A 9,405-nucleotide genomic window follows, 5' to 3' on the forward strand; every position below is an offset into this window, starting at 1 on the left:
TAGATTTTCAGAGTTTTATGTTTAGGATTTAGATTTTAGGATTTCAAAGATTCAGGATTTTGGGGTTTCAAGATTTCGGTATTTCAAGGTTTTGAGGTTTTGTGGTTTTAAGTTTTCACAGATTTAGGGTTTGAAGTTTTCAAGGTTTCAGGATTTTAGGGTTTTATGTTTAGGGTTTAGGATTTTGAGGATTCGGGGTTTCGAGGTTTCAGGATTTCAGAGTTTCAAGTTTTAAGGGTTTTAGGATTTTACATTTACAGTTTATATTTTAGGATTTTAAAGATTCATGATTTCGTGGTTTCAACATTTCGAGATTTCAGGGTTTCAAGGTTTCATGGTTTCTGGGCTTCAAGATTTCAAGATTTGAGGGCTTCAGGGTTTTATGTTTAGGGTTTAGAGTTTAGAATTTCAGAGTTTCAATACTTCAGAGTTTTCAAATTTTACATTTAGGATTTAGGGTTTAGAATTTCAGGATTTCAATGTTTCAAAAAGTTTTGAGGTTTCAAAGTTTCAGTGTTTCGGAGTTTTAGAATTTTAGGATTTTGGTGTTTCAGGATTTTAGTGTTTTAGAGTTTATAGAACTACATGATTTCAAGATTTCAAGATTTCAAAGTTTTAAGATTTCAAGATTTTACTTTTAGAGTTTAGGGTTTTCAAATTTCAGGATTATTAAGTTTAATAACTTCAGAGTTTCAGAATTTCTAAATTTTTAAATAAACTATATAAATTAAAAATATATATCTTAAAAATTTGATCAAAATTATAACATTTTAACAAAAGATAATTTATTTAATTACTTTTATTTTAAAATAATTGAATATCTTTTTAAAATAGCGATTGCATAATTTTTTAATACTATTTTATAAAATTATACATATATGTTTTAAATTATATTTGTTTTACCTTTTAAATAATTATTCATACAAATAATACAATTATATATATATATATATATATATATATATATATATATATATTCTAATATAATAAAAATATAAATACATGTATACTTACACATGTTTTCACTATAAATAATATATATAAACACCATTTGGAATTATATGAAAAAAAATAAAACTAAGCTATAACAATTACATAAAAGTTAAATAATTATAGAATAAATAAAAATGATAAATATGTGTTTTAAAAATAAATTCCAAAAATAAAGATTAAGAGACAAATTAATATAAATTTGATAAATTATGAAAATGTTTTAGTAATTTAAAAAAAAATAAAGGTATGAACTTAAAGACAGATAAATATTTACATATTATTCCATCTTTTATTCAAGTTAAAAAAAATATTATCAAGTCACCGAAATTTTTATTTTTTGTTGAAAATCTGAACTAGTTCAATCAATAACATAACGACGAATTCATTTTTTGTGATTCCTATTTGGTTCATTCTATTTTTTGAATTTCCTCAAGAATAATTACATGTAAAATGTATACCAATTGAAGACTACTAATTTGTAGATCTAATTTATTGAAATTTGAACTAATTCTTTGTTAGATTCCTTTAACTGGCTCACTAAAACAACTTGTAAGCAGGTTTATCGTAAATTGTATTCAAAAGTTGACAAAAAAATTAGTTCAAGGTTACAAGTAAAAGTGATCCGAAAAGGATGCAACAAATGTGAATATGTTGTTGTATCAAAACCTAGATTCCCTAGTCGAAAAGCCAGAGCCTTTTGTTCTTCAATGTAAACGGTCCTGCTGATTCAATAATTATCTAATGATATACAAAGTATGTTGTCGCAAATGTTCATCACTGCCGATCTTTTCCACATACATAAACAATAAGAGGACCATCTTTTTCCTATTAAAATAGTCTCATTATGATATAGGGTTTTCTGATGCCAACTTTATTCTATTAATAAAGTCATCAACAGACATAGTCCCAAGCTCCCCACCAAACCTAGATCTAACTGTCACTGTTTCTGTTTCAACTTCCTTTGAACCCACAACAGCCATCAAAGGAATTTTCTGCTTCTCTGCATTTCTTATGAGTTTAGGTAGGCGCTCTCCATGGCAAACTTCAACTCGGATTCCGTACATTTTCAGTTTGTTGGCTACACCATTGCAATATTCAAGCTGCATGAGAAGATATAATATAGAAAAACATTCCCCATTAATTCACTTATCATTGTCTGTTATCGTATCTAGAAAAGAAACAATCTCTCCTGTTAGGAACTTGATAGCCCCATAAACACACTTCAGTATCTATAAACAAAAGTGAAGATACTTATAAATTAACTAACAAATGCGTCTCATTGTAAATCTGATAGGAACAAAATATTGATAGAAAAACTCAAACACAATCCATACATACACCCATCGACAACTGACTTGCAATAAACAAAAAACAATTACAAAGAAAATGCAAAACAGAATTGTTTTGTATCTAAAAATAGTACTCTAGTAATTTAGGAACCTATTTTATGTAGTCCCCCCATCAAGAACACACTTCTCTAACTAGTACTTTAAAGCCTTTTGATCAGTCTTTCTTTACTTCTTGTTAGATATAATGTGTTTACGTCCATCTCTTTGTATTTTCCTATTCATAAATACATAACTTTATGTGCCAATTGTCTTCCTACATAATCGATCTCCACCTCAAATCGTAATTTAAAATTAGGAGTCACTAACTATGGTAAGTTCTTCATTATTACCACAAGGGTCTGCAATGCAATAACCTTTGAGCCTCCTCATTCCACCCTCAAATTGCTCTTCTTGAATAGCTCTGCTGGACGTTTAGCAAAAATGCCATAAATTACAATGACACCCCCTACTTTTTTTCACCATTTCAATGGCCTCCCTTATCACGGTGTAACTGTAATGTTTTTAAAAAATTAAAGTGTCAATGTAACTCGAGAAAGCCTCAGGAGGTCTTAGTATGTAAATTACTCAAATTTTACTTGAACTATATAAGAAAATAAATAATTATTTTATTGATACCAATCACACAAACTACACTCTCATCACCTCTATTTGTAACAACCAAACTCTCTAAAATAAGGAAATAAAAATGTGCAAAATTAATAGGAAGATACTCAATTTCTAAGCAAATATGGAAGATATTTTTGTCCTAATAATCCTCTATTTACAAAACTCCCTCTGAAGTTGGTAAATTAATATCGAGAATTCTCAACTTGTCTGTGAAATCCTGAAATCTAAGAAAGCTTCTAAAAGATAAAGATACATGCTAATAATGCGTATAATGTACATACTGCAATAAAATATGATCAGTACGTAGAATAGACCAAAGATTTCTTAATAGTCAAACTTTATGTTACCTGGGCATCAGTAACAGGTAAAACTCGAGCTTGTATTGGAGAAAGCCATAATGGAAAATCACCAGCATAATGCTCAATGAGAACACCAAAGAATCTTTCCAATGATCCAAGCACTGCTCTATGGATCATGATAGGCCTTCTTTTCTCAGTATTTGAGTCAACATATGTGATGTCAAAACGCTGTGGTAGATTGAAATCAACCTGTTTTAAGTTAAAATGAACTTTAAGTCAAGCCAAGAGCAAAATAGTTCCCTGCAAATTGATCCATTCAAGACAAGGCAACCAATATTCAAGAAATAAACCATAGAGCCACAAGTTTGCACCCCTTGATGAGTTGAGATATATAAGAGAAAGGATAAGGTAACCCATGCAGGTATGTGAATAGTTTATTTTATACCTGCAACTTCCCCAATTCATGGAAAATTCTTTGGGCTTAAAAGCATGGAAAATGCAGAGACCAAATGTACCTAGTTTAAATGGGCGGGGAAGTGCAGAATATTCCTGACAAATTGGTTACATAAACTCTAATATATGGCCCCATTTGGATAGACAACAAATTTTGATAACTAAGTAAATAACTTTACTATAACTATAATTGCAACAGTAATCACTAAGCTGTTTCTAGCTTTTATTATAACAGCTTATTTTCATGAGCCGGAACCCAAAAGTAGTTTATATGAGTTTTCTAAGCTTTCATAAGTTCATCCAGAACTAGTAAAAAAAGGCTAAAAAGAAGACTTCCCAAAACAGGAAAAGTCATCTGTTTAAGACAAAATCTCCTAAAACATTAAGCTATTGGGCAAAGGCAAATATGTGCCTTTTATATTGAAAAATTTATGAGGTCAAGAAAATTGCCTGTATGGTTGAGCACTGCCACTTCCGACCAAGAGCATCCTCAATCTTGATATCAATCTTTGGCCCGTAAAAGGCACCTCCTCCATCATCAATTTGATAACTCCAACCTTTATCATCCAAAGCATCTTCCAAAGCAGTGGTAGCTTTCTCCCATATATCATCATCTCCCACAGCCTTTTCAGGCCTTGTAGATAAATTTACTTCGTACTTGTCAAAACCAAACTGCAACAATATTTGTTCAGTAAGATCTAGGACCCCTCTGATCTCATCTTTAATCTGGTCATCTAAGCAAAATATATGTGCGTCATCCTGTAGAGAAGGAAATTGAAGTCAAACAAAAACCATTATATCAACATGCAATGTGCGAAAAAAAAATTAGAAATCCAAGGTAGCAATTTCTTGAATACTTTAGAGGAAAATAAAAAAGGGTGGCTTCATCTTTTGCAATTGTCACTCTTCAGGACAGTTCAAAGTGTGCAACCACACCAATGAACCAAGGCTGACAGTCTACGACGTAGAAGTTGATGTTAAGAACAAATTTTATGCAAACCTGTGTGAAACCTCTGACACGGAAAAGGCCATGTAAACTTCCAGACAGTTCATATCTATAAACAGTTCCCAATTCTGCCACCCTAATAGGGAAATCGCGATAGGAATGAAGTTTGCTTTTGTACACCAAAATATGATAAGGACAATTCATTGGTCGGAGCTGATAAAGCTCATCTTCAACGTCCATCTGATCATACATATTTTCTTTGTAGAAGTCTAAATGGCCACTGATCTTCCAAAGATCAGCTTTTGCCACATGTGGTGTGTACAGCAGATCATAGCCACACTTCAAGTGAATTTTTTTCCAGAAATCTTCAATTATGTGTCTGACAATAGCTCCCTTCGGGTGCCAGAAAACTAAACCCCCACCAGCATCATCCTGCATGAATATAGCAAAGTTATTTACCCTGAAATAAGAATAATGAAAGGAAACCTGAACACAGCAGCACCCTTTCTTGTACCTGTATAGAAAACAAATCAAGATCTTGCCCTATGCGCCTGTGATCTCGACGCTTAGCTTCCTCTTTGAAAGTAAGGTAAGCTTTTAACTGCTCTTCATTCTCCCATGCAGTACCATATATCCTTTGAAGCATTGGTTTTCTTTCATCTCCTCTCCAGTATGCTCCAGCAATAGACTCAAGTTCAACTGCTTTCTTATTGATATTTCCAGTAGAGTCAACATGAGGTCCAGCACAAAGGTCCCACCATTCGTCGCCTATAAGAGAAAAATAATATATGATGAAAGAGAAAATAGGCAGATGATACACCCGAGGCAAAAACTTCTTTTTTAATGCAATTTGAAACCTGCAGCACTCTGTGCACATCCTTGCCACGTCATTGCTATTCTACTTTACACTTCCATCTTCACAGTTGCAATATCAAACACATTACACTGTCCATTTTCATTCTGCTGAAGCATGTTAATTGATCATGTTAAAGATGCAGAAGAAGTTCAGCGCTCTAAGTACTTAGGCTTAGTGTTCATGTAGTTTAGAGAAAGCTAAGAAAATTAACTCTCTTATTGATTAAGGGTAAACAGAAACATTGCACAATTACCAACTTTAAGCAAATAATATGAAACATATTCTTGCCATATTATAATATGGGTATTTAATAAAATGCAGTGGCAGGATCAAGCAGAGAATCAAAGTATTGTGTTATGGCTCAAATCACTAGTGACACCAGTGTGGGTGATTATGAGATTGGTAATGGCTACAGGAATAATACGTCTAACAAATTTTGTTGTACACATAATGAGACCTATTCTCACTTCATTTCCATCTCAGCAAGGACATAATTCTACCTATTATAATAAATAAATAAGGAGTTGATTCTATATAGTAAAAAATATATAGATTATATATGTAGAAGAGGATATTTCTCCCACCTGCAACAACACACTAATATATGACCGAAATAATACTAATACTTTCTCTCTTGTTACCAAAATGACATATATTTGACTTCCCTTTTCCATTGTAGGTACTCTCCACTGAACTTTGTTTCAAGTTGACATCAAAAATGCATTTCTGCATCGTCATCATAATTATCTATATGGAGCAATCTCCTAAATTTGTTGATTACGGATTTCATTTAATGTGATATGTCGATTATGCAGGTCCTAATATGTAATCAAGAAATCATGCCATATCATTCTCCCTAAGAATGCATATGTGTACAACATTGTTCTCCCTAAGGAGGGCATCGCACAACTAAAACAATGTATTGCTAAAAAGATCTAAATAAAAGATTATGGACACGTAAGGTATTTCCTAGGTATAGAAGTGGTGCAATCCAAGGATGGTTTGGCCATATCTCAAAGAAAATATGCTCTCAACATATTGGAAGAAGCAGGGATGATATGGACACACTAATGGATCCAAGTGTCAAAATTGTACTTAACCATGGAGAATCATGTTTTGATCCCTGGAGATACAAAAGGTTAGTTAGTAAGCTAAAGAACCTCAATATGACTAGTTTTGACATTGCCATTATAGTGAACATAGTAAGTCAAATTTTAAATTCTCCTTGTCAAGATCATTGGGATGCAGTTGAGCAGATCCTAAAGTATATTACGAAAACTCCCAAAAAGAACCTCATTTATGAAGGTACGGGAAATACTCAAATTGTTAAGTGTTCTAATGCTAACTGGGTAGGGTCACCAAGCGATAGACACTACACTTCAAGGTAATTGGAGGTAATTTAATATCGTGAGAAATTAAGAAAAACATGTTGTAGCAAGATCAAATGCAAAAGCATAAAACAGGGAGATGGTATTAGTCACTTGTGAGCTCATATGGCTAAAAGAACTCCTTAAATAACATAAATTTGAAGAAACTTTCCAAATGCACCTTGTACGTGACAACTAGGCAACATTATACATTGCCTCTAACATAGTCTTTCATGAGAGAACCAAACATATTAAGATGTAATGCCATTCATAAAACAAAAATTGAAGTTTCTAGACATCACCGCTAGATTTGTCAACTCTAATGAACAATTAGCTACATATTCACCAAAATCTTTAAGGACCGAGGATTGATTATATTTGCAACAAGATAGGCATATACAACTCATCCACTCTAGCTTGAGTGGGAGTGTAATGATTATAGAAATAGTTAATTGATCCTTCATAATCAAGAATATCAAACATATATGTATTATTAGGAATGTTTTTAATTATTCTCATATCATATCTTTGTTATTAGGGAATATCAAATATTTTCTATTTATTGTATCGGTAATTTTTTCTCAATATGAATAAACCATTTGTGTTTAATAAAAAACACACAGTTTCAACTCAATGTTTCTCTCTTCCTTAGAGTTTAATACTAAAGACCATATGTGATGTATGGATCTGTTAACTTATTCTTTTTAATAAGGGCAGATTACATCATAAACAATTTGGGCAAGATTAATACATACACACCAAAAGAAGAGGGAGAGTTTCAAAGTATAATAATTTATGCTCCACTCGAATGACAAGTACAAATAGACACACATACACACACAAAGTCTAGTTATCATGAAGTTATCCTGTCCGTCCACACACCAATTTTTATCTATTTTTTCACTCGAATGTGTAGCATAAACATGCATAGAGCATAACATTCATGAATTAAGTGCCCGTGGTCACCATTTTTTCACCGCTAAAGTCTATCTTCTCTCACCCTTTTACTCCAAGTTTCATCAAGAGGGAATTGAAAAAACAGAAAAGAGCAAGAACACTACCAATATGATATATGGTGATGGTATCCTCCTTAATGTTTTCCAAAATCTCCAATTTGTATGGTTCATTCAATGCCGATATTCTTCTCTGAGCTTCGTCTCTTGAGACTTCTTCTCTTAGAAGAGGTAAATTTCTTCCAATAATCCGATCCTACATATGACAAACATTTGCGTTCCCCTTCAGCAGTTCTGTGCAGAGTTGCAAAGCATGAAAAGAAAAATGCAAGATCCCAAAACATAAAGATTTAATGGACTGACTCTGCCTACCATCTCTTTCTTGATTCTCTTCAAATCTTTATCGGTCAAAGGCTCCATATCGAAGTCGTAATAAAACCCATTTTCTATCCAAGGCCCAATTGTGACTTTTGCATCGGGGTATAGCTTTTGAACAGCCATTGCCATCACATGTGCACACTGTACAGGAACGTTAACAACAAACATATCATCTCCATGATAATAGGACAACAATTAAAACAATAATTTCAAATTCTAGATATTCCTCTGATATTATTTTGTTATTATAAGTTTGTTGCATATGAAATTGTCTACATAGGCTGCAGCTTGTTGAATAATAACTTGAAAGTGAAAGAATACAAAAAGACCCAGTAACCACAGAATTGGCTTTCCCATTACCGTGTGGCGGATTCTGAGAAGACTATCGGATGATTCGTTAGAAGGCAGAATAACCCGATTAGGGTTGGAGTTGGGGTTGACCGAAACCGTAGGGTCGGTGGCGACAGCGACTGTGGTTGTGGTGGCGATTGAGGAGCATTTTAGCTTTGTGTGGGAAGAAAGAAAGGAACCAAAACGAAAACCAAAACGGCATCGCGCTTTAAGGGGAGCGATAGAAGAAGAAGAAAGTGAATAGGTTGTTGCTACCGCTAAGGTAGCCATTTTGAGTGAACTGAAGAGCAGAGAAGACGATGATGAAAATAGCTCACTTCATCCCATTTCTGTCCACATAATAACCAAAATTAATATTTTATTATTAAAATAAACATGCTGGTCTAGTAGAAAATATAGATAGTATTAACACTGTTATTAAGTGAAATTTAGATTATTTATTTTATAGATAATTTAATTTTAAATATTCACACAATAATAATTAAACTCTTAGAAATATGGACACGTTGACAAAATTTCAATTAAATACTGATACGTTGAGACAATAATCTTATTAAGTAAAAATAATCACACAATGATTATTAATTATAACATTTTGACCTAATGTAAACTCTGTCAATGCTCATTTGAATGAATTTAGGGGAGGTGATTGAATGAATTTGAGACTAAATTTTTTGTTATTTATTTAAATGGATTTAGAAATAAGTGAGAGTAAATTTGAAAGTAAAATTTGTAAAAATTAGGGTAAGATTTGATTGATGTGACAGATTAAAAAAATTTACTTACATATTCACTCTCACTTACTTCCAAATTCACTCAAATAAACAACAAAAAATTTATCTTCAAATTCTCTC

General features: G+C 32.5%; 1 protein-coding gene across 4 annotated transcripts; it reads right to left on the reverse strand.

Annotated features, from left to right (window-relative positions):
• Positions 1-1,540: 1,540 nt before the first annotated feature.
• EMB2761 (threonyl-tRNA synthetase, putative / threonine-tRNA ligase) lies at positions 1,541-8,874 on the reverse strand. Of its 4 annotated transcripts, XR_015780228.1 has the most exons (9): positions 8,561-8,874; positions 8,195-8,341; positions 7,931-8,078; positions 5,161-5,414; positions 4,701-5,078; positions 4,151-4,459; positions 3,296-3,496; positions 2,672-2,832; positions 1,953-2,093 (listed from the first exon to the last, which is right to left on the reverse strand). XR_015780228.1 is itself a non-coding variant. In XM_047319964.2 (8 exons), the coding sequence occupies exons 1-8, from the start codon at positions 8,819-8,821 to the stop codon at positions 1,836-1,838; spliced, it is 1,956 nt and encodes a 651-aa protein (XP_047175920.2). In that variant the 5' UTR covers positions 8,822-8,870; the 3' UTR covers positions 1,541-1,835. The 4 variants fall into 4 exon arrangements, 3 of the variants coding, with proteins under 3 accessions (XP_047175920.2, XP_047175923.2, XP_087948909.1); XM_047319964.2 differs by lacking the exon at positions 2,672-2,832 and having other exon boundaries at positions 1,541-2,093; positions 8,561-8,870; XM_047319967.2 differs by lacking the exons at positions 2,672-2,832; positions 8,561-8,874 and adding an exon at positions 5,504-5,606 and having other exon boundaries at positions 1,541-2,093; positions 7,931-8,116; positions 8,195-8,328.
• Between the last annotated feature and the right edge of the window lie 531 nt (positions 8,875-9,405).

The sequence above is a fragment of the Vigna umbellata genome, chromosome 6, assembly GCF_029865625.1.
Source record: "Vigna umbellata cultivar VRB3 chromosome 6, Vumbellata_1.0, whole genome shotgun sequence".
Lineage (NCBI taxonomy): Eukaryota > Viridiplantae > Streptophyta > Magnoliopsida > Fabales > Fabaceae > Vigna > Vigna umbellata.

Bases quoted from the DNA above. Each gene is read 5' to 3' on its own strand.
- EMB2761 (XM_047319964.2), bottom strand. From the start codon at position 8,821: ATGGCTACCTTAGCGGTAGCAACAACCTATTCACTTTCTTCTTCTTCT. The intron at 5,415-7,930 runs GTAGTGTTCTTG...TTTCTCTTATAG, and splicing joins CATCACCATATATCATATTG to GCGACGAATGGTGGGACCTT. The intron at 5,079-5,160 runs GTACAAGAAAGG...ATATTCATGCAG, and splicing joins TTGATTTGTTTTCTATACAG to GATGATGCTGGTGGGGGTTT.